General features: G+C 36.5%; 1 protein-coding gene across 7 annotated transcripts in view; it reads left to right on the top strand.

Moving 5' to 3' along the window:
- TTLL7 (tubulin tyrosine ligase like 7) overlaps window positions 1-26,055 on the top strand; it is a 65,597-nt gene that overhangs the window by 1,439 nt on the left and 38,103 nt on the right. For 4 of the 7 annotated variants that reach the window (XR_011002275.1, XM_068199931.1, XM_068199929.1 and 1 more), the window contains exons 2-7: window positions 17,679-17,854; window positions 18,008-18,139; window positions 19,040-19,161; window positions 19,352-19,498; window positions 19,862-19,929; window positions 24,952-25,110. Coding sequence is in view for 6 of the 7 variants with exons in the window: in XM_068199931.1 (XP_068056032.1) it covers window positions 17,830-17,854; window positions 18,008-18,139; window positions 19,040-19,161; window positions 19,352-19,498; window positions 19,862-19,929; window positions 24,952-25,110 (653 nt within the window). In the remaining variant the exon portion in view is untranslated. Of the gene's footprint in view, window positions 1-207; window positions 332-17,678; window positions 17,855-18,007; window positions 18,140-19,039; window positions 19,162-19,351; window positions 19,499-19,861; window positions 19,930-24,951; window positions 25,111-26,055 lie in introns of all 7 variants that reach the window. The other 3 variants (XM_068199927.1, XM_068199928.1, XM_068199930.1) reach the window with 3 other exon arrangements.

Genomic DNA, 26,055 nt, shown 5'->3' on the forward strand with positions numbered 1-26,055 from the left:
ATGACATATGGAGCTATCACTTCTGAAGCAAGATTTTCTGGAGGAAAAATGTTACAAAGCTTCAGAAAACTACATGAGCTATTTATTACAGAATATGTGACTTCTTTTATAATGACAAAATATGTTTTTACCTGCAGGTATTTGCCATATTATGCAAGAAAGTATAGAAAAATAATTGTCAGGTTTTTAACTTTCTTTTTTCTTTAGAAAAATGCCCCTATTCTAGATTTCTGATGGTTTGGATACATTCCACGTATTTCCAAAGGGTTCTACCCAACACTTTGGGAGTGTTAGAAGAGGCCAGGAGATCAAGCCTGTCAGCAATTATTAGGTAATTATTCCAGTTAGCTAACAGTCATTTTAATAGTCTGAAGCTCAGGTTTGCAATCAAAATAAAATTTGTTCCCATGTTCTTCCAAAACTGATAGTGGTAAATTGGCAGCATAGATTTAGTTGTGGACAAGTCTGAAGAATGAGGAGATTAATTGATCAAGAAGCAGTTTGACAAAAAGCCATCTTGCAGTTTTCTGTGTAGTTAATTTTTTCTCTAAGATATTTCTAATGCTGTATGTTGGTTATGAAGGCCATAAATAGAATTTTGAAGGTGAAATGTGACAGACTGATGCTGACTGCTGAATGTGCTCACTCTGAATTGTCAACATCAAGAATGAAGTATGATTTCTTGATTTTGAATCTCCATCTGTGGATATTTATTATAAATTTTAAAAGTCTCCGTAGGATACATATGGCAAATTTCTTGAACATCCACATTTTCTAATGTTCTGTGCTTTTTTCCCCCCATTTTTTTCCTTGCCTATATTTTAGTGTTGTTTTAAGGAGTATTTTTACATTTACTAGCTACTTGCAGATGTCTCATACTAATTGAGAACACATTAATCTAAGTATGTAAATCCTTAGGAAACAAGAAATTGAAATGAAACCTTAATGTCTGAAATAGAGAAATGGATAACATCTTCCAAGCTACCCTGCATCTACTTTTGCAAACCTCCTGTCTTAAAAAGTGCATGTGGTAGCATGGTAGCATGTTGCAAGATAATTTTTTAATATGAGTTACTAATGTTTTTTAAATTTTGTGCTACGATTTTATCAGTGTGAAGATATCTTGTAGAAACCAACAATGCTAATTTCTCACTTCTCTATGTTTCCACAAATCTTAAGAAAATTCCAAGTCTTATTACTACCTTGAAGTGTTGTGGCTTTTTGGGCAATTCTAAATCATGAAGACACTGATTTTTTTTGATAGGCCTCATATCAGTCCCTGACAAAAAAGATGAATGCTTGCCAGTCTTTTTCTTTTTGATGAGGTATTTCCATTATCCATAGTTGACACAGTGACTCTACAATGATCTGAGTGGCAAAAGAATAGTTTGGATTTGCCTAAAAGAGGGAGTTACTTTTATTTGGAAAGGTGCATACAAACTGTCAAAGCTAAGAAATCTCACTGCAAGTACCACAGCATTCATATTGGAGCATATTAGCTGGAATTTGTTTTTTCCCTTATGAACTTCAGAACACTTAGCCCTCGATTAATTTTTATTTTCTACATACCTAGAAGTTAATTGGGGCCATTTGAATCCTGCTGATGGAAGTCAAATGGCCCTTATTAAGCTCGAGGAGCTCTTTAGAGCTTCATTAATGCTTACCTAAAGTCCTGCCAGAATGATAGTTTGCAACTACTCCTTTTGCAGACATTATGAGCTTCCTGGAGAGTTTACCAGAACCAGTGAACCTTTTTAACATTAATGTTTAAAATACTAATGTATTTTTAAATTTAGAATGGAATTTGTTGACGTCTACTACACTGATGGGTAAAAGAATCATTTGCAATTGAATGGGTATACGAGAAAAAAGGTGACATTCTGAAGGAGTCAGCCTTGGAACCTGGTGGGCATTAAGAGCAAATGTTCCTTTTCTAGGGTTGCAACCCCTTGGAGCCCGAATCTTTCACACCAGGAGATTCCATAGTGCCCCAGTCTACTGAATCCTCTTGTTTATGGCAGTGAAGGCAAGAACCTACAGGTTCTGTAGGGGTTAAATAATAGATTTTGCTAAGAGCATTTCCCAGTTTTCCTCCTTGCCTTCTCTCTGACGTGTTCATATGGCTGTACAACATAGTTTTACAATTCCATCACGTTAATTTATACTCATTTACCAACACTTTTGCTCTGTCTTGATTTCCATTTGCCAGGAAACAAGCTCTAACATTGGAATAAATTTTTGGCTTTGTGTTTGGAAAGGTTAATTAAAGCAGACATAATGGCTCTTGCTTTCAATATCAGCTTTAATCAAAATACAGGATCTCCAAAATGAAGACCTCTGTATACAATTGTACTATTTGTTTTCCCATTGTTAAGTATTAGAGTTCAAATAATTGAAAATATTAAAATATAGATCCACATTGTTTCAAAGGCAATATTAAAAAATATAATCACATGGGGTTTTTATGAACATTCATTTCTGGGGACAGAGGAATAGTACTACTTTACAGAGAGCCCAAATTAACAGCAATAATGAAATAAAGACAAAAGAAAACATTCTGATTTAGGGATCACTTTTCACTTCCTGGAGTGGAGTGAGTGTCATGCTACTTCCCACTTTTGCTTGTGTTTGGTTTTGGAAGGATTCCAGATTGAAGTTTAATATGCACCACTGTCCAAATGCACCTTAGATGGCTACATTACTGTTAATTGATAGAAAAACTGACTGCCTAAAAGGATGGAAGTGCTTTACACTGCAGTTCAGGAGCCCTTTGTGGCCAACAATAGTAACAGAGTACTAACAGTCACTCTTCAGAAGAAAGAAATATAGACTGAATCCACTTTTCATATATAATAAATGCTGCAGAAAGAGTTGACTAGGGTGTGGGTTTCACAGTTAGATACAGCAATGTGTTGACATGTTTATTTCCATCCTTGCTTAGTAGCAAAATTCTAAATATATTCTTCTTTGGTTACATTAAAGTATGTTTCCTTTCAACTTTGTCCTTGGGTTGACATGTGTTTGTTTTATTTTTAGCACTTGAAAACCAACACAGTTATATCCCTATAGGGTGCAGTGGAAGCACTGGAGTATAGCATGAGAAAATGAAATCAGATGCTTAATACTGAATTGTTGCAGGTGAAGAGGCAAAGATCTTGAAACTGATTATGACCACAAAAAACAAGTGGACTGACAGGACAGAATATTGTGTAATTTGATGGGGAAATCACTCTTATCTTCTTGCACAGAATGAACTTCTCTTGAAAAATATAGACTAGAGCTATGTGATAGGAGACTGTGCTTTCTATGCTTTTGTGGGTGGTTGTCAAGTGTTTAGTGTTCATTGAACATGAAATTTCTGTGAATTTGTAATAATGTTTTATCTTTCCAAGCTTATCTTGGTGTTGTGGAAGGTGGGAGAAACATGCAAAAACACTTCATGTGAATTATTGGCAAAAGAAATCTCAAAGATGTGCAATTTAATCACCCAGAAAAAACTACCCTTTGAATTACATTTTACTTCATGGGGCTTTTTAGAGGGTTATAATATTATCCTAACTTCTTATGTCAACTTGAAGTCTTTGAAAGACTATAAATTACTAGTGAGCATTAACAATTAGACATTAATTTGAATAAAAAGGTTGTTTTTTTTTCTAAAAATGAGCAAGAATGATCTGAGAGCATGAGTTTGGTACATTTTGTGCCACTTAAAAAATGGAAGCATTTGCTGAAAATAATGTTTCTGAGGATGGAAAGGACATATCCAGTGAATAAAATAAAGGATGAGGATACAGGAATCAGTGCTGTTTCAAGCCAAACTTGCTACTAATTCATAGAGTTGGGAGTCTTGTAGGATATCGTGCTGGTTTTGGCTGGGGAAATGTTAATTTTCTTCACATAGTACATAGTTTGGGGCTACATATTGCATTTGTGCTGAAAATTGTGCTGATAAGAGATGCTTTTATTATTGCTGAGCAGGGCCTACATATAGCCAAGGCCTTTTCTGCTTCCTGTACTCCCATGCTGGCAAGGAGACTGGGGATGCATGGGAAATTGAGAGGGGACACAGCTGGGACAGCTGATCCCAGCCCACCAAAGGAGTATCCCAGAGCATATGACAGCCATGCTTGGCAAATAAAGAGGGGTGAAGAAGGAGGAAGGGGGGGTTGTTTGGAGTGATGTCTTTTGTCTTCACAAAGAACTGTTACTCATGATGTATCCGTGGTTTCCTGGGGATGGTTCAATGTCTGCGTCCCATGGGAAGTGGTTCAGGAATTCCTTGTTTACTTTCCCTGTGTATGCAGCTCTTGCTTTCCCCATAAAATTGTCTATCTCAACCCATGACTTCTCTTACTTTGATTCTGATTCTCTCACCCATGCTGGGAGATTGAGGTGGTGGGGAAGGAAGTGAGTTGAGGTGTGGTGCTTAGTTGGAAACTCAGCTTAGACAGTGACAGATATTGATCCAGAGCAGCATCCACAAGTGCAGAAATAGAAGACAAGAAAGGGAACAATACAGAGTTAGATTTGAAAGTCTGGACAGCAGCTGAGAAATGATGCAGTTAATGACCCCGAGCAGTCAATTAAAAAAAATCTATATACTACTTTGTTCTGTTGCCTCTAGGTATGAAGAGAAAATGAAAGGATATTGTGGCCTTTTTGCTAAAAGCAACACTCAGGAGTACAAGCACATACAGGAAGCAAGTCTTTGATATTTATGAGAAAATGAAATAAAATTTATTAGAAATGAAAAAGAAAAAAAGATCTATTCTTGTGGATGTGTGTTTGGGAAAGTCTGACACAGCTAATCAACACACCATTTAGTTTCATTGATAAATAAAAAGTCTCAGTCATGTGGTATGCATATATAATACAATTCCAGTTGTTTGAGGATAATAGATTAATGGTACAGTTGAAGCTAACTTTCTGCAACAGCTGGGTGTAAGACACCTGGAACCAAGACTGTATGAGGAGGCATGGGGAAAAGTCATCTGTGGGAATAGACTTCAGGAGAGATGTCCAGATTTCACTCCTGTTCTATTCTTCCATATAAAATTGTGTCTCAGTTGGCTGCACTAACTTTTCTCCTATAATTTCCTATTGTTTTGAAGTCCATGAAGTAATTTCTTCAATTTTGGAAGATGTACCTGGCCAATCATGACTAAGTACCGCTACCTTAATCCTTCTCTTCGATAGGCAAGCAAGAGACATTCTCTGTTGTTCAGAGAGAGCTTCTGCTCCTATCATTTGCAAATTAAGAGGGTAGGAAGTAAGGGGAAATGTCTTTTGCATACACTGTAGCCTTTGCACACTTTGCTACCCACCTGCATTCTACCTGCATTTGATTTCCAAAGGCTGGCATTTGGGCTAGTAGGAATAGCAACAGTTTATGTGAATATATCCATTCCCATCTCACTAGAATCTATCCATAATACTTCATCTGATGCCTTGAGAGGCTACCTAGAGCAGATGGTAGACAGTGTTAAAGGAATAAAGTAGGTATTTATTAAAAGGCCTTCAAAAGACACACCTTGGGCAGTACAAGAGCGCGGCCGAGGCTACACCCAAGATGGATGATGGGTCACACGTTTAAGTTCTGGTCCATTTACATATTGGGGTTAATTGTCCAATTATAGCTTCAGCTTATGAAATCTCATCCTCCCAGACTGCTCTCCTCAATTCCCTGTTGTTTACACTTTTTGGGCTGGAAAAGGATTGTTTTATTTAACTAAACTGTGAGGATAACTTGCTAACATTTTATATGAAGTTCAGAGTTATATACTAATGCAGTACAGAGTCTGGATAATATGAAAGCTAAAATGTAAGGCATCACATCCTTGTAGGATAGGTTTGGCAGTAGTGGTGCAGTCAGTCTTATCTGGCACAAGATGGGCCTGACTCCTATAAAACGAATGCAAAAGAAAGGAGTGAACTTGGTATCTCCAGTTTTCTTCCATGGTTGTTCTTTTTTGGCGGCTGTTGTTTGTTTATTTTTTTCTGTGGAGGAAGAGTAATCCATTTGAACAAAGGAACTTTCCAAGCCTTTTATTGTCAGATATCCTTTGTGGCCCACTGTCCATTAAAATGTACTGAGCTGTCAAATCAGAGCAATCTTTTCTTAATGCAAAAGAATAATATGACAAAGAAAAGCCATCTTTTGAAGTGATGTCAGAAAACAATTTCTTATTGGTATAAATTGACATTGTAAAAGAAGATAACCTAATTTGAGGAATATGAATCATTTCAGAATACTACAGAAACAGCTATTCCAGTAAAGGATGTAGATTTTCTCTTTCCTTTACTACACTTAATATTTCATTTGGTTTAAAAATTGATCTGTAAGATTGTAATGCTGGCTTCACTGAAACCAGGTAGGTTTGATTTCAAATCTTGGATCTCATTGGTCCAAGCCTGGAAGAGAATGAGTATCTTTTTTCTTATTGCAAATTATTAACTTCTTTAGCCTTCTTCTCTACTAGTGTCTTGTGTTATTGTGATCTTGACCTCTTAATTCTACGTTTGGAGAAACCATTGTCCTGGTTACAGTAGCTCATATTCCTGTTATATCTCTTTCCAGTCACAGAGTCATTTTCTGTTTTTAGATTGTACTTCTTTTTAGCTTATTGTTATGACTAAAGCCGACTGACTTTCTTCCCACAACTCTTGTCACTAAAGTAAAGTAAAGTGGGACATAATGCATTCTTTTCTTATAGCATATATCATGCCTTTGTCTTGCCACCCAAAACACAGGGTGAAAATACATAGAAAGGGTTAAGAAAGAGATCTAAAAAGTACTAGAGATAGGCTAAATGGGAAGAAGCTGCTGCTGCAGCCGGTCTTTCCCTGGTGTATTACTGCCTGAGACTGTATCAGCTGTCAGTTATTGATAGAAAAACCTGTTTCCAGAGAGCTGACTCCTCAGATATTTTCAGCAATGCAATATTAAAGGTAAGTGATTTCATTTTGCTTCTACTGCAGAATTATTTTAAATCTCTTTCTATATCAGTGGGAGGTCCTGGTATGACTGTGTATTCTGCAGTATGTAATCTTGTCAGCTAAATCCATGATAAATAAATGTTTTGCACTTTCAGTAATTGTATGCAGAAGAATTTGGTATATCACCTTGCCACATGCTGCTGCAAAGGTTTGGTTTGTTTTTGTATTTTTTCACTATGACTCTACTGCAGACTATATTAATTGAAATCCCTTGCCTTCAATTTGAATGCTCATGCATTCTGTCCACCACATATATTTTGCAATGAGTTATTTTTCCAGGATTCTTCTATATTTTTTATGCTTTTTCTCATCCATCCTTGAGCTTGCAGTTTATCTTTGCTTACAACAGAGAGCTAGATTCAGGAGCATCTACTGAATGCAGTAAGTTGTGAACCATTAGTTGGACAAAATGTACTTGTGGAGAGCAGCATGAAGCATATTCTGTGGCAGTGTATCTGTATATCACCTGGACAGTAATCTGTGTTTCTAAATATGTGAATCTTTCATGAGCTGTGGAATATGAAGTCCTACCTATAGACAGCCAAGCAATTCTGAAAGTGATACTTGAAGCTTGTAGTCTTTGTCAAGAAAGAGAGAAATTTGGAGGTAGCTCAGTAAGTTTGTATTGTATTATTGTACATATATATTTTGTACATGTCTTCAGAATGATGGGACTAGGAAATTTCCCAAAGAAAGCTTTTTCTTCCTTTGAGCAATCAAAGGAGCTAAAAAAATTGGGAAGGAGTTTCATATTTGGGAAGTAATATTCAGAGTCCTGCATCAATAGCCAACTATGAATGCCAGTTTTTTGTCCTTTTTTCCCTATTTGGTAAGTCAGTTGTGATCGTCTCCATTCTCATTTGTATTGACACTTTGCATGAAGCTTTTTCTGAAAGATTTATCGTTTTGGTTATTAGGTGTGTTGTACCTTTTCCATACCTTTGGATTTAAAAATGCCTCTGACTAAGTTTGGTCCATTTCCTTTTTTCCTTATCTATGTTTATAAGGCAAATATGCTACTCCCTTGCTACATATATTCTTCTATAGTGTGAAGGGTATGATATGTCTGAGAGAGTCAGAAGCAAAAAAGAATAAACTTAATAATTTTCTGCCTAGGATAGTATGATAAAAAAAAAGTATGTGGCTCAGTTCCCAGTCATGTTTTATTTTGGCTGGCAGTGATGTATGTTGCTATAACATAATAAGAAATTAATGTATTTGTTTATTTTGAATATTTGAAGAGCAGTTAGCTTTGCAGCCAGCATGCATTTGACTGTGTAAGTTTATGCATTTCTTTTTCATTATGAATGCACCTTTAAGAAATATAAGATTAAAACAACGGAAAATAAAATTGAGCCTTGCTAAATGAATGGGATATCTCACTGCTCCAGCCTCTGGTTGAGGACTTTTATTTCAAAATACTTTTCAAGTGTATCTCTTAGCTCTTAAACTTAGCCAACACTTTTTTTAATTAAAAAAAAAAAAGAAAAAAGGTATCATACATGCTAGAACTTCTTACTTTTAAGTGTAGCTTTTTGGGACTTGACCAAGATGGATAAGGACAGGACTAACTGTGATATTGTTCCAAACTTGGAGCACTGCTTCTGCTGTGATTAAAGCTGTGGAGGCAATAGTCGTGCTTTTTCCTCAGGTTTTGGAACAATTTTAAACTACATTAAGAAGCTCTGGTGCTATTGTCAGTATGGGCTCTGCAGCTCAGAAGTGGTGCATGATTACTCAATAAATAAACTACTGAATACTACAGGGTTACCACAGTAATGCTGTACTTATTCAGAAAGTACATTATCCTGATCCTATGAGTTCAAGCAAATCCCAGGAAATTGCTTTTTGTAGGCTTTTCTCATGTTTTAAGTAAAAAATTTAAGCTAGAGCATATAAAATCTGGTACACTTCACTTTTCTCTCTTATTTTGGGCCTTCAAAGTATTACATTTAGGATCAGTATTTAAGATGTTATTTTTCTAGGCTTTGTGACTACATGCTGTATTTCTTTACAGGTGAGCAGTATTTACACAAAATATTCCTGTAGTAGGATAATGGAGTCTCATCTCACTGCCAATGAGGATAGTCACTCTATTTAGATCCCCTACAATGGATAAAATAGTGTGACACAGAGGGTTTGGAGCCAATCCAGCCTTTTAAGGGAATTTCTATAAATCAGGTCAATTCATTTAAAGAAGCTTCTGAGGGCTCACATCCTTTTGAAACTGCTTGATCTTCTCCTGGTTTTATGTGCAAAAATATTTTCAAATCAGTGGTACGCCACTGAGCCCCAAGTACTAAGCTGTGGGGAGGGAAGCATGTTTTTGTGATATGTTTTATAGCTGCTGGGGTTTCTGGTTCATTTATTAGCTGTTTGCAAACTCTTACTAGCACTGAGTGTTGGCTGCAGTAGTCTCAGTGATATTGTAGGCCAACTGTGAATATTTGTGACTGTCACTTGTTCTTTACAGAGTAGAAGTATATGACAGTCATTAAAATGTTAGAGATCTACCAACACTGATACAAGCATACAAGTATTGCCAGTGGAGCTGAGCAAATGATTTCATAGTTGGAAATGTCAAGATAATGTGATAAAGAACTTGGTGATCATGTAATAGCACCTTTCTTGTACTTTCATGGTCAAGAAGCCTTTGAAGAAAATGCTTCTTGTGATTGCAAGAAACTTCTTTTTGGTGATTTATTCAAGACCTGATTATTGTCTTAACATTTGCATATCTGATGCTGAAACTACAGGCCAATGTCTGCCAATTTAAATTTCAGACTGCTGTGGGAGTGTCACCCTTGTTGTTAAACTAGAAAACAATGTTGTGTGGCAGTATGTGAATTAGGATGATGTAATCTTCAATCAGAGTTGTCGTGGGCTGTGTGTGAGGATTGCAGCCCATGTCTAGTGATGCTGAAATGAATCTATGAATTGCAGGCTTGTAAAATATGAGATGAAACGATGCAGACCAACACAGGGCTGAAGTGTGGCTCTTGTGATACACACAACTCTGTAGAAGTTAATTTAAACATATTTGTGTTCTTGTGTTCCTGAGCTTGAGGTTGTTTTCACACTAAGCCAAAGCTGCCAGCTTGAAGCAAGGGAGGAAGAATTTGATGTGTGAGAGGGGGAATGGTCTAAAGATATCTTTTTCTCTTTTTTTTTTCTTCCCCAGGATCCTTAGCAAATCTCTCCCCAGGGTCTATTTATAATATAATGAATCACTGCAAACATATCAGCTTCATTAAAGGATTAGTGCTTTTTATGCTAAGACAGCTCTGCTGATATATGTAAAATGTTAAATTGTCCTATCTTGTAGATCCCTAAGGCCTCTAGCTCTTACTATAGAAATAAATCTTATGAGAAGTGAAAGATAGAAAAAAAAGGAGTAGTATAATTCCAGCAGTGATTAGTGTGTGGTGTACACAATTTGAAGGACTGTGTGGTAGCTGTTGGTGTTTGTTGACGTGCTGTAATGAAGAGCATGGATGGCACACTGCGAAGTCAAAAGAAGAGCAGAGATTCTCCCACAGGTGCCACAACTCAAATTCCTCTTCTGACTCTCTCTTGTTTACCTTTCCCCCTACCACACCCATCATGTTAATGTCACACCTCAATATTACTATGAAACAGGATCATTATGGAATGTTGCCATCTCTGTTTCATTCATTTGAGGCCATGGCTGTCTCACCACAGAACGTTGGCCCTTTGTGTGAGTCCATCAGTGAGCGTGGCTTCCTGGCCTTGGTCCTCAACACAAAGCAAACAAATGTCCTTGTTTTGTTTGGTTCAGGGGAATGCTTCATTTAAGGTGGCAGGGCTCCAGCCCTCCTGTGGCCATGGCTATCCAGCCACTCATCTGTCCATCAGCTGCCCTCAGCTGATGTGGCTGAGCCTCTAATGGTGTGCGCATTTCTAGGCTGGAAATGTGGGAATGCCTGCAGCACACCAGTGCTGTTTTAAATGAAGATGGAATGGTTGTATATATTTATATAAAACCATTTCACACACACACACACACACACACACACACACTCTTTTATATATATATATAAATATATATATATATGTATGTGAAATATTAAAAAATGGTTGTATATAATGGTTCTATAATAAATAGAGATTGGCTTCCATTTAGCAGTGTTCAGTGGAACTTACTGTGATCAGGGGCAGGAATACTTTATGTTCCAGAATTAATAAAATGTCCTGCTGTCAGATTTATGGTGTTATTGACACTTAGTGAAGTGGTGAACTGTAATACAAGATCTATGCATTGTCTATGCTTTTTGCTGGCAGAGAGTAGAACATGAAACCTGATGTTTTTTAGCAGCAAGAGACAGAGATATGTATTTTCTGAAATTTAGATTTTACTGTGTAAAAGCATTGTTACACTTGCTTGTTTGAGCTATTTTGTCAATATTTTTCCTTGCCATTGTGAATGCGAAATAATGTTTATTTAAAGTTCACAGCATTTTATTTTTTAAATTGTTGATTTTTAAGTCATGCAGCTTCTTTTCTCTTGCCTTGTCAATTAATATATTTTCAATGTTTTATTGAACAAGTAGAAGATTCAAACCTTGACCTTTCTGTGCTTTTGTAATTTGGCCTCACTTTCTTTTATGGTCGTTGTTCAATATTCAAAACGTAACTATGAAACTCTATAGTACTCAATTTGCTAACAGTCTGAAATATGTTATCATATTAGAAAGGGCTTTTGAAGGGTGAGAATGAGCTAACATATAGTCACATTGAGTGCTCTGCTATGAAAGTCACTTTGGAGGTAATTTTTTACACAGAAAATCAATCTTCAGATTTGAAAGATTTGACATTGATTTAAATTTGGCCACTGTTTTGAAGTCTCATTTTGGAAAATGGATGAATAAAAAAAAAAGCAATATTGCTTCAAGGCAACACTGAAATTAAAAAAAAATGCTTCTATGCTCAGTTGTGATCTCTGTGTTTTGTGAATAGGAAGTGATTAATGCCTGTGAAACTGTGATGTGAAACTTCTGCCATTTTAACAGCTTCTAATCCATTTCCTGTTTTCTGAATCAGGTGTTCTATATCTATCATTTCATAGATGCTTTGTGACATTAAACAATAAAAAAATTCAATCCAAAGCTGTGAAGTGCAAAGTCAGGAGAAGACCAAAGTAAAATCTGTGAACTAGCACTGCAAAGCTGCCGGGACCCTGTGCCCACTGTGTGTTGCTGAGCCTTGGAGCTGGCGCTGAAGGGCCTTTTCCTGACTGGACTCCAGCCATTTAAAATAATGCACTGTAGCTTGGCTTGGTCATTTGGTTTGGTGGCTTAGGGAAATGGAAATGCTGGCCATTCGGATAAACTAGTTCAGACAGTTGTTTTACAGAACTGCATGATTCGAAAAAAGTTGTGTAAATCATGCTGTTTGGATTCCTTTGTAGCTTGTACCTGTCCATTTAGCAAATCAAACACCTGAGAGCTCTGTACATTCTCTTTATCTGAAAGGACTGCTGAATAAATGTCTCATCTCTGATGGTGGGAATGAAGGATGTTTAAATTAATAGACTTCATTTGACTTGGGAATATTTTGAACCAAGCTCTAATTACATGCAATTTTAAGCCAGCTGACAGATAGCCTTTTAAAAGCAAGCTTGTCACTTTGACATATCAAGTCTCAAAATGAAGACTGCTTTTTGCATATAGAATTTCTCTGTCAGAGTGAGAACTTCCACCAAATTGTTCTTTGAATGTGTAACAATAAAACTGGTCGTTATGCTTGTTTGTAGCAGGAATACTTCAACATACTTTTTTAAGGCCATATATTAAAAAATCATGAAAGGGTAGGTGGCTTTTACTTCTGCAGTTTCATTATTGAAAATTGTTGTTATCTTACTGAGTGTGGTCCTGAAAAAGGCATTTTTCTCCATTATAATTTCTGTTGATTTCTTAATCTCATTTTGAATCTGCATTTTATATCTTAATTCCAGATCAACAGTAGATTATAGGTTTGCATAACTGTAATAGCACACCCCTCACTACGGAGTGTCCAGACTTCCACACTCTAAGATCTAAGGGTAATTGACTTAAACATTAGATTGAAAAAGCCCCAGAACTCGGATGTTTGCTAGGTCAATGCTCTGAAGACTATGTTCACATCTTTCTTTTAACTGCTTCTGTGAAATTTTTGTTAATTTGATTTTCCAGCTAAGTGAAGAGTGGGGATTGCAGCACTGTGATGTTGTCCTTCCATCCCTGTGGTCATCTGTCCAGTTCTGTAACTGTATCTCCAGTGTGTCTCCATTTCACTGTGAAAGCTCCTTATGTCAGGAGCTTTGTGGGTTTCCTTCCAGCTCTGCATTTCCAGACACTTGTGACAGCACTGAGTAAATTGCACTAATGGGCTCACTGGAAAGCAGTCTGCTAGTTTGAAAATCTGTTCTAAAATATTATTGTGAGTAGTCTGGAGGAAAAAAACCCAAGGAAATGAGAGAGGGATTTGTTAAAAAATACCTGCATATAATCCAGGCCAGAAGAGTATTTTTCAGGGCAATTTACTAACTTATTATGATACACTTAATTTGTGTAACAGCATGAAAGACTACTAATTTTGAGTTTCTAGAATCTATTACAACTTGTCAAAGAATCATTCTATTAACTATGAAACTGCTTCTTTCCACTGTCCCCTGCTCTTTACCAAGGCACTGTTCCTTTAAATGGACTTGAGCATCTGCTATGTGCTCTGTCCACGTGCAACGCTTCCCCCTCCAGCAAGAGTATCCTGCCTCTGCCTCTCCTGTCCCTGGAGGAAAAAAGAGTAGTTTTTTTTTTTTGTTTTTGTCCTTTTTTTTTTTTTTTTTTTTGTCTTCTGTGCCTTTCTAGGACAGAAATATATCTCTCCTACTGTCACTCTCACACCTTTGCTAGGCAGCTGTAAAGATAACATCTCATCTTTTTTTTCTCGGTAGAGCACTTTTGGTCAAAGTGCTTGCTTATATAAGAGTGTGCTAACCTGATAAAGATGCTTTCATTTCTTCTTCACAAGTCTTTGTACATTTCTATGTTAACCATTTTTGTTCAGCTACCCTTGAATCTGTATGGTTGAGCAGCAAACCTTTACTAATTTATGTGCTTCAGGATTTCAGGAGGGAAATGGCATATGCAGCAGGAGCTGCAATCCTTTTCTGCCAGAGTGTGAATTCAGAGATTTCTGACAGCTGACTTGCTCCAAAAGTCCCGGTTTGAAAATAGAATTCTTTCTCCTATGTTATTAAAAGCAATCTCTTAGAAACAGGTCTCTCAGGTAGATTACGAGCGAGATATGCCTCTGCATTATTGTAGCTGAATGCGGGTTATAGGTTATGCTTATTTTATAAGCAAAAACTTGTCACAGGTATGAGAACTGACTCAGAATTTGATGTAGTCATTACCTGACAATGCTGCTGCTGTTACTGTGCATGATCTGGGTGAGTCCTGGAATCAGCTTTGGCCTGTAACTGGCAAAGGCTGCCTGCAGAGCAGTCTGTGCTGCAAGTCTTCTCCTTCAGCTGTGCTCTGACCTGGGAGTAGGTTTTGGCAATAATAACAAATCAGAAGATGTGAGCTAGAAGAAGGTGCCTGGGGAGGACATGGGTCAGAGAACGAAGTAATTTTGGGATGATTTCTGCTGTATAGAATTAAAAAAGAGGTGTAGGAGCTTGTGGCTGCCAGGGCCTGTGCACTGCCATGTTGCCTGTCCTACTGTGCTGTCCTCCCAGCTATTGCTCTGAGAGGTGTATTCCTGTCTCTCCCAAGTGATCTGTTCTTCTACTTAGAGAGTTGGTCATCTAAGGGCAGTTAGAGGAACAGTTGCAGTTTACCTGGGAAGGTTGCAGCTTCCTTAGCACGGTGATGTTAGGTTTTCTTGCTGCAGAACTGGAACATCTCATGCTACTACACTGGGGATACACAAAGCAGGGGGTCTAAACAGGGACAAGTCTACTGCTCCCATGGCTGAGCCTGCAATTCACAGCAGCAATTCACTGCTCTGGGTAATGTATCCCCCCCAGATGAAATGCAGGCTCTCTCATCTGTCACTTGACATGGTGGGAAAAAAAGCTGAGACTGTCCCATTTCACTGAACCTTATTTGTCCTTTGGAAAGGAACAAAGGGAAGGACTGCATCCTTGGTAAAGTATTTTGGAAAACTATTGGTTTAGAACTGCTGTTGCTTTGGTATTCACTGAAACACTTGGTTGAAGATGGACTAATGAAGAGAAGTCAAGGAGTTGCAAAACAATTTTTAATTATTACGTACAAACTTAGGTCAGAATACAAATATTTATTGGTATGGAATGTTGCTTTTGAAAAGTTAAAATCCTAAAGTAAGGTTGAGTACAGAGTACAGTCCCATTACTTTGTTTTCCATATGGCTGAACTACTAATTGTCCTGAGAACTCTAAAGGTGGCCATAAATCTTTACCATCAACTCATGTATGTGTGCTTAAAAGCTGACTGGTCACAGACCTTGGGTATTGGTATGTGCTATTTAGACCCTAAAGAGTATTCTTTTGAGAAGAATAGAATAGTGTCTATCTAAAGAAAGGCAGTATTTCAGCAGTGTGGTGCAGGTTGGAATTTTGTGGTCCACCTTCAGAACACAGTGTGTTATAGTAACTTTGGGCAGATAATTTTCTGTGATTTTAAGATGAATGAAAGTTCTATGAGCTGCTCTCTTTTTATTAGCATATCATAGCTTGTAAGTCATACTGTGTTAGTAAAGGGCTGGCATTTCTCACAGGGAATGTTAGTCCTCTTAACATTCTTCCAAATTTGTCACAAGTTTTTAGTCAGTACAGCAAAGAAACAACTGCCATGCATTTTTGTACATTCATAAAAGTCCTTAATTGGCTAACAGACATACTTCAGTATTATTCCCAGGAACTAAACATGTCTTGTACTCTGGTGGTATTCTTAGCCTGAGAAACAGATAGCATGCAATAGCCAGTGAGTCACTGTGCCCAGCACTGCTTTTCCTTCACAGTGGTTTTAAGGAGGACAAATGCTTTGCTTTCCCAACTCTGTGTCTAATTTTAGTATGCCAGTGGGCCCGAAGACTTTCAGGCCACCTTCTCAGATAATGTCATCCAAAACATTCAAACTTCAAAATAGCTGGGTGTTACTGCTGTGCTGTCTGACGGTGTATCTGTGTATAAAACATCTCCCGTTCTTTATGGATAAATACACTGGGGCACTAAATGGACATGAGGGAGATTTGTCTTTTTACAAAGCAGAATTTGACTCCTGGTGTATTTGTGACAGTCATAAAAGAACCATAATCTGTTCTTTTTGTGCTTGTGCATTACTGAGCTGCTAAGGGTAAATGTCTGTCTTGAGAGAGTGTTAGATCTTGGAGCTCAAAATATCTGCTTTTGTATTTTCTTAAAAGGTGGGTGACTTGTCCAGAGCATACATCACTCTCTCCTCTGTTGTGTGTACACACACACAGAAAAAGAAAAAAAAAGTGAATTTGTAAGTAATGTTTTAGTAATTTTGTTAATGCACATCTTGTCCAGTCTTATGACCACATATGTTTTGCATCATAAGTCATGGCTGAATTTGACTTTGCTGTAATTTTCTGCTGTTTATAGTAGAAGAAATCCCTTGTGCTCTCTATAAGTTATTTTAAATAAGTCTTGCAATCAGCAAAAGCAGCAATATAAACTGATTTAAAGCTAGTGTGAGAAACTTTAGCTACACATATAAATGTAGAAAAGAAATTAAAGCTTTTAAAGATCAGTAACATATTATATATGTTTTGAAACTTGTAGATTTGTTTGAGGCAGCTAGCCAAAGACAGCATATATTTCCTTACAGTCTTTGGTATAATAGTGCTGCATGCCCAAAGTCATGTAGCAGTGTGTTTAGAAGTGATACATTCCCAAGGTTTTTTCCCTAATATTTTAACCCATTGTTCTTATGTGCTTCAGCTGGACTTAAAAAGCTTCATAATATGTGTGGTTTTTCATGTAATGCTGTATTCATGAGGGGAAAAAAAGAAAAAAGGATTTTTGTGTGACTGTACATGTAAAAAAATAGCATTTTATGCAAATAAATGTTCACTTTAAAAACTGAAAATTTAAATGTTTGTCAACCCAAAATGTCTTCAAATTATATCTGTTGTGTCATGAAGTAGTCATGAAACTGCAGCCACCTTACCACATGGTTATTGAACAATCGCTTTAAAAAACATTGAAAAGTGAAAAAGAGGAAACGGATTATTACTGTGATTTCAGTTTTTCCCCATTTGGTACTGAAAACCTATCACACAGTGTATCTGATTTAATTTTTACTTAAAATATGTTTTAAAATATAAACCACTAAATTCATTGAAATTTATGGAGATAGAAAGTGGCATTATTGATTGAATTCAGTGTTACCTATTTTCATGTCCAAAATGTCCCATACCCAAATGAAAATTAGAAAAAGAGGTAATATAATTTCATTTTGAAAATTATCACTGCAAAATTATTTTTCAAGAAAGAAAATAATTGAACTGCAATGAACAAAATTATGTATTTACAATAGCTTGATCAATTTTCTAAAATAAGCAATTCTTTAGACATGCAATTAAAAGTGTTTTCATATTTAGTTTCCTGCTAATTACTTTTTTTTCAGGATTTGTCTATGACAAAGTCTCTCTTACATTTTTTAACACAGGTATCTAACCATTCCAGAACTAATATTTTCTACAACCAGAGACTGAAATGGCATGACTGGAGTTTAAAGTAATTTGGCTTTGACAATTTCACCATTTACTGAGAAGTTGGAACAGAATTTGAACTCTATTTCTGCACTATCCTAGGTTATAATGCCATCCTTTCCTAATGAGGGAGGTATGCTAGTCTTGGATTTTTAATATACTCTGTGAATGATTCAGTATGCTTGTACCTCTAAATTGTGATGGAGTACTGTTTGCATTTTTAGTTAATTTGTATATGTTATTTGAGATATAAAAATGTTGACAGTTACAACATTATTTTTCAAAGATAACCATGGAACTACTCCTCTGACTTTGAGTTCGGAACTACCCTATCAGAGCACAATTAAAAGAAAAGTCAGAAAGAAGAAGAAGAATGGAGTCATCACTGCCAATATTGCTGGCACAAAATATGAAATTGGTAGGAAGCTGTATATTTTGCTTTCATCCTAATAGCGTTTGATGTGAGAGAGTTACTGATTAATGGAGGGAAGTAATGGACTCTGCATCAAGCTTACAGTGAGATATTTCTGAAGGAGTTTCTTTTATAAGAAACCTGGGGTTTTCTTGTAACATTTAATTCATAGCTTTGGATACTGTGCATCTGTTAATCCCCATTTGTTACTCGTATTGATTCCCACTTCTTACCTTGAAACATAAAAAGTAATCTAGAAGGCTGTGGAAGAGCCTTCTAAAAACTTGTTATATATGTGTTTGGAAGTTTACTTAGAGCCTTGAAAGATGAGCAGTGTAAATTCAATGTTAAATACTCTAATTATTATAAAGAGGTTTCTCAGTAAAATCCATTAATGTTTTGTATTTTCATGTTCAGTGTTAAAATATTTTTTTCCTTGAATCAGAGTTATGCATGGCATGTAATCAGTCTTTTTTTAAAATTAAAATAATGCATGCATTTGCTTTTGCACCACTGTACCTTCCCTAAGGAGGCATTTTTGTCGCTATCTGCAGTGACATTTATAGTGGCCATATATGCACTATATGGCATAACCAAGATTAAATCTAATCAGTGTACAAGAGGATTTTTGCAGGCTGATTGGGGAATACCTTGAAGCTCTTTGCGGTTCCCATCAGTGGTTGTGCTGATTCCTGCCTCACTATAAGGTGCTGTAACATTGTAATGGCAGGTGTGCAATAGACTGATGGAAATATTGCAAGATAAATAGCTTGCCATGCTAACATTGTTCTCAGACAAAGGGTTCTATATTGGAAGTGTTTAAAATCTTAATTGATCTTTTAAATGTTGAAAATTAATCTATTTTAGCGATTCAAAATAGTCCCTAAGATTGTGATTTCTCCATAGTGCGTGTAGTAATACAAGAGATGGGATTTGTGAAAACGCGTGATGAGGATGAAACAGCAAATCTGATCTGGAGTGATTGTGCTGTGCAGCAGGAGAAGATTGCTGAGCTGCGGAACTATCAGGTGCAGTGGCAGTTAAGATTTTTGACACGTTTCCATAAACTGCTTTCCATAAACTCTGTAATGTTCAGTAACTGTCAGTAACTGCTCAGTTCCATTTGCATGGAGGGGAAAAATCCACACAAACCACAACCAAACAGGCTGCATTAAGGCTGTACCACTGCATAGCTTAAAATCCTATTCTCTTTTCCAGAGTTGTTTGTTCTTACCACTTGGAATCTGGTGTATAAATATTTGGGGCTGTTCTTTCATGCTTTTTTCTGCCAGTTGGGTGTTGCGAATGATCAATTTAAAGAAGATACAAAACATCATTTATAAGTTTCTCATAAGCTTTGAAGCAGTAAGTTAAGAATCAGAGCTCTCTCTCCACAGTCCTGTGAATAAATATTTTGGTTTTTTTACCATTATCTTGTGTTCACGTTCTTTGTTTCTAGATAGCTTTGTGAATAAAAGTATGATAGTCTTGTGTATGAAATTAAATCAATGGGCACTTATATGGATGGAAGAGAATACAACTTGCAGCATCTTTAGTATTGTTAAGAATAGGTAGTATAGTGTAAGATATTATCTTAAATAATTTAGATGTAACAGTACTTGTGTTTGCCTGAGCATGCAGTTGAATGTTTTAAATGGTTGTAATTAGGTATGCCAGAAAAACTAAAAAGTTTCAATTAATTTTCCTTTTTTTTCCCTACTTCCTCAGAGAATTAACCATTTTCCAGGAATGGCAGAGATATGCAGAAAGGATTTCCTGGCAAGAAACATGACTAAGTAATATTTCTTTTAATATTAAGAAATTTTTCAGCTGTGGTATTTAATGCAATAATATTCAGAACTATTGCTTTTGAGGCTTGTTTATTTTTACTAAGAAACTAGGAGAGGACCAAGAATAATTTTCAAAGTTCTTTAATAACTTTAGCTTTGGTCCTGGATCTGTAGTATTGGAGTGGGGTACTTTATTTCTCCAATTGACTTCAGTGGAGTATTATGTGGGTTCACTTCTCTGTCTAAACACTGCAGAATGGAGGTGAGTCTTGAATTATTGTACAATAAGCCTAATACATAATACACCCGCTTATGTATCCCATAATAGTAGAACAGAGCAAAATAACTGTATGTGGCTGGATAGTGCATCTGGACTATCCTGTGCAATGTGCTCTAGGATAATCCTGCTTCATCTGGAACACTGGTCCAGAGGACCCACTGAGGTGCCTTCTAACCTGACCAATTCTGTGATAGTACTTGTTTAAAATAGTTAATGGCTATGTTCTTGTGTATATTAAATTTAAAAAATGTGAAGCGTCTTACTGTTTATATAAGAAATTAGTCAGTGAGGCTCATTTGTCTAATTACAAATTCTCCTCACTCCAGTGGAATACCTGGGTTCTGAGGAATTATCCTAGCTGAGAATCTGTGAGTAAGACTTGTAAGAAAACAATACTAAATAATGATCTGATAGCCTAGTAAGGAAAGGTTTGAGGGTAAATATATGTCAATATTTTATTCTAATCTAAATTAGTTTGTAGAGCAATTATTAATAGAGCTAATCTTTTGGCCCTCACACAACTTAACTGCTAACAGAGCAGAATTTGTTTTCATACGAATATAATTAATGTGATATCTTCTCTCTCTCTCTCTTTTTCAATTTCTTTCTCTTTCCTTTTCTGTTCTGTAACTAGAAGACATAACATGTAGAAAGTATGCAACTATTATGATGCAAATATTGTGTGCGTTGCTGTGGTGTCTCCATGTCCTATGTGTGGACTAGAGCTCCCCTGTGTCAGTGGTGCTGCACCAGCACTTTTCACTGCCCCTCTCAGACTGGAAGTAAAAAGAGATAGCACATGGAGGCAAACAGCTGTTTGGAGAGGTCTTGCAAACAGTCAGTCAGCTTGGTACACACTGCTACTCCTGTGTATTGCTGCAGTTCTGTGATCTTTAAAAGCAAATATGGAAAATGGACAAAAGGCTCTTGTTATCATGCCACTCATTCTTTCAAATACGGTCTGATGATACCTCTCTCAACCTACTGAATTTTGAGTTCAAAACACAGTTTAAAGTTACTCAGTGCTGAGATTGCACATATAGATAAGATGGGAATAATTTCTCCTACACCATAACTCTGGGTCAAACATCTATGTTGTAACTTCACTTAGTAGATATAGCAGGGCTTAATCAGTTGGGTTTTTTTCTCAATACTGGCCCTCACAACTCAATACTTAGTATTCATACTTTATAAAAATCAAAATGATATGCTGGTGAAATCATACGTCAGTTCTGATACATGGTTGAGCAGGCTTTTTCCTGTAGAATGCAGGATTTTGAACAGACTTGTTCTGTCTTAAATTTTGGATGTGTAGAAACACTAATTCTCTTGTCTTGTTTACTGCAGCATGCCATCTTTTCTATTCCCATTACTGACTCTACTGATTACTATCATTGAGAGATAATGAAACTATATTGAGAATTGGTAGAGAGTAGACTTCTTTTCTCTTTCATTTCCTTGTTTGTTGTTGTACTGATTTCACCCTTTAACCCTTATGCAAGTTGTTGGAAATAAAGTGAAAGAACAAATCTACCTTACTTTGAGAGGAAAATACTATTCAGGAAATAATGCACTTCAAGAGTTCTTTTTTCAGGCAATATCCAGGCACTCTGGATAGCAGGACCATGTGGTTTTCACATGCAGAAAAGTGGAAGGGAGCAGTGTAATACGTAACATGTATAATATGAAAGAAAACAACACAGCAAAGAAAGTATAGGAACACAGAATAATGGAACAGATGGAAAGAGGAATGTAATTGAGAAAAAAAAAAGGCAGGCATGAACATCATTTTCAAGGATAATAATAAGAACACAGAAAAGAAAAAAAGTAATAATAGAAGTGCCATCATAGGGCCAACTAGATCTTAAGAGACGGTTGTGAAGGGTCTCTTAGATGACAGCTCCTTGTGTGAAGGATCAGTGTGGTTACAAAATGAATTCAGGAAATGGGGGAGAAGGTGCACAGGATGAGTGGGAAGGGGCACGGATCCATCTATGCAATATTGTCTTTTCCAGCACCTTTGTTGATTATATTTAAAAGGTTCGTGAACTGATCATGGGCCAAGAATCATTCTCATTCACACATACCCACTAACTTTTCATATGTGAAAAGTCAGAGGATTTTGAAATTTAGGCAGTGGAATCTACATTATTAGACTGAGGGTTGTGCCTTTAGTGAGCTATGTTTTGTTCAACACCATTTATTCTTTTGTACAGAAAGCACTTTGAGATCGAGAGCACAGTCTGACCACATTTGTGAGCTAAAATAGTACTCAGAAGAACAATAGTTTGCTGTTTATTTCTCAGACCTCCTGATAAGGACAGCAAAAGCTAAAGGATAGAACAGCACCGTGAAAAAGTGGTTACTCATAGTAGTGGATAGCCCATGTGCTGGAAAATAGGGTTATTGTAATAGAATAGGCCTTCATTCCACAGGCTACTTAATGATGTCCCTAAGCCCTTTCTGAATAGGGCCTTGCAGGGAAAGAACAGAGCTGAATTCTTTTTTTGAAAGTTTTAGTGAACCCTAGAACCTATAAACAATGCTGAAGTATTCCACTTCATAATATTAAGTGTTCGTAATCCACCCAGTTATGCATTAAACAGATAAGGCATATAGAACTGATACACTTTCAGTCACAAAATAATATCAATATATCAGGAATAGCTTGAAGCTATATTAAATGATTAGGGAATGTGTATATTGAAACCCTTGAGTAAGTCAAATGACAGGTCTCTAGCATGTAACAGGATGCATATGATAAATAATCTGGAGAGTGATTTAAACTAACACAGAAGTTGCTTTTTGCCTAAAACCACGGTAATTTCTGCCTAGCTAAGGTACTCAGTTGGCAAAGTAATAATATTCATAAAGACAGAGCAGATGAAGATTAGTTTAACAATACAAATGAATCAGAAATTCAAATATCTACTTGTGTTTTCAAAAAGTTTCCCTGAATATTTAGTGGCTTTCATTGAACTAGATTTGTAAGAATAATACTTACAATGAGGCTGCAGAAGCACTGAACCTCATGCTGTACTGCTGTAGCTCTTGTGGTTTCTGCAGTGTATGTTGGGTAGTTGGCTACACGGTTTGGTGACAGTGTATCCATTATACCAGTAGGGCTTGGCTATGGTCCTAGACCTACACATGTGGCTGAAAAAAAGCTCTGTTTTTTCCATTAGTATTTTAGCCACTTAAAGGAAAAGTATCTGCCCAAGAGTATTACGTAAGCTCATGGTAGAAATGAAAAATGGAAATTATATTGCCTCTTTTATACATTAGTTATGCTGATGCTATTAGTTTTCAATACAAAAGGAGAAATATACCTAAATCTGTATTTAATTAAAAAGTATTATACTTCACCATAGTGACATTAAAAAAAAAATCAAAGTTGGGGAACTTCCTGTATCACTTAATTTCTTTTTAAACTTCCAATTCCTTTCTGTTGGTCTGCGGATATTTGTATTTTAGACATGTCCACTCTATGCTACAGAGTAGTTGTGAGTTACCTGAACTAATTTTGTATGAGGTTCTGTATGAAGAAAGTTTCAGGTACTCTGAGTACGTGAAATGAGCTAGCTGCACCAGTATGGAACTCAGCAAAGACTAAATTTGTCCTGTTGGGAACCATGATGCCAGAGTGCATAGTACCACCGAGTCCCCATTGCTCCTATACCTTGGCTGCTAACCAGCGTTAAAGCAACCCATGTGTACCTCAGCCATACCGACAGCGTGGTGTGGGTGTAACTTCCTGTCTGCCACATACACAGCTCTGGGTGATGAAAACTTCTACTACCTGAATTCTTTACCATTCTTCTTCTTCCATTTTTCATCACAGACAACAGAGGTATAGAATGAGATATACTCTCTACCTCAGCTGCTGCAGCCATTAAAGCAGGGAGGTCAGGACCTTGCTGCATCCTTTCCCCAGAGTCAGAGTTTGAGTCCCTATTTTAGTTCTTCTGTTCCACCCCTTCACCCTACTCCATCCTTGCTTGATCTTGTTTTGAATGTCTTTCATTTCTTTTGATTAAATTAGGTGCTCTTGGAATCTTAATCCAAATATACTGGGACCAAAGACTAATCAAAGCTTGTGTGATTTGTCCCATATAGGAAATGAATGAGTTGCTTGGCCTGTGTCAAAATCTTTTTACTACAATTACTTATTTTTAAAATTCTTTCAAAAGGAACAAAAAACTCTTCCTTATTTACTTCCAAATGCTTTTTAATTTTAAATTAAATCTTTTTTGCACCCAAGAAGAAACTTCAAATATCCCAGCACCTCTTTTTTGTGTCTGTTGATCCTCATAGCTCCCCAGACACATACCAATATGAAAATTAAAATACTTCCCAAATACCACCATCCCCCCCCAAAAAAAGTCCATTGTTTGTTATAAGTTCAATATCTCTAAGAGTAGGAATAACATTAAATCATCTGAATAAATGGCCAAAAATTGTAACAGGAGTGAGATGGATGCCAAGAAATGAGATGGATACCAGTTACATAATAAGCACATAAGCAAAAATGATCAAGATAGTCTGCTTTTGAATATAACACATTCACACTCATATGAATATGTAATAGAGCTCTAACTATTCTTAAAGAAATGCAAAAGTTTGCTTTCATATTACAGAATTTTGCTGAAAAAGCTCCCTTGTCAAATTGTTATGAGTGCTTTTTAATCTTGAGGATTGAAACATCAAAGTAGTCAAAAGATTTTAACTCAATTACCCTTTTTGTGCAGAATGATCAAGAGCCAGCCTCAGGAATACAGTTTCATTCCTCGAACATGGATCTTTCCTGCAGAATACACACAGTTTCAGAACTATGTAAAAGAATTGAAGAAGAAACGTAGACAGAAAACCTTCATAGTCAAACCAGCTAATGGTGCAATGGGACATGGGTGAGTTGTGAGTTAACTTCAGTCTTCTTACCTGTTAAAGGTGAAATCCAGTGCTACTTACAACATTAACAGCAGCTGTGTATTAATAAGAAGATTGTATTTGGAGTTGTGTGAAAGTAAGTGTATTGGGTGAAGGCTTCACAAGCCTTAAATAAACTCAAATAATTATTATGAACACAGTTATTGTGAATTTTTCTGCTGTTCTTAGATTTACAGGGTGAGATTGTATTGGGCATAAATAGCAGGGTTTTCATGGCTGGAGGCTGCAGGGATGCGTGTGGGAGGTCAGGATATTTCGCAGCTTTAAAACCAGTTCAAACACCTCATTGTGTTCCTAAACTGCAGCCAGTCAGAGAAGCAGAAACATGTTTGAGAGAATCAGCCACAACGTTTAGGAGAGGCAGAGGAGATGCTATTGGGGATGCGGCTGGATGTGCACTCTTGGAAACAGGGCACACCCCTGAAAAGACTGCAACCTGCAGATGAGTTGAAGAAATTTTATTTGTGACAGGGCTGCACAGTAAAAATCCAATGAGATAAATATTGCAATTGTATTTTTAGGTTTTTTTTAGATATTTTGGTTTTAGCTTTTATTACTTTTAATATCGATTTGAATTATACTATATAGTAAAGCTTTTAGTTTTTCAGCATATGTCAGAATTACTATAAAAGTAAGGCTCCCAAACTTTTCAATTTCTTCATTTTTCAGTCCTTTTGATAAGGGCTAAAATAAGCTAAAGGGAAAGGTACCAGCATAGTTCAGAGAAATTTCTGCGAAGTATTTCACTCTATTAGGAGTATTCAGTACCAAACCTCTTAAATGTATAATAAATAATAGAGAATAAGATTAAGGTAGCACTAAGGTTCTGGGAATTTTATGTTAATAATTGTATACTGAAAACATTAGCTTTTGCAGTTATTTAAAAGTCTATGTGGCTAGAGATT

The sequence above is a fragment of the Anomalospiza imberbis genome, chromosome 9 (genome assembly GCF_031753505.1).
Source record: "Anomalospiza imberbis isolate Cuckoo-Finch-1a 21T00152 chromosome 9, ASM3175350v1, whole genome shotgun sequence".
Lineage (NCBI taxonomy): Eukaryota > Metazoa > Chordata > Aves > Passeriformes > Viduidae > Anomalospiza > Anomalospiza imberbis.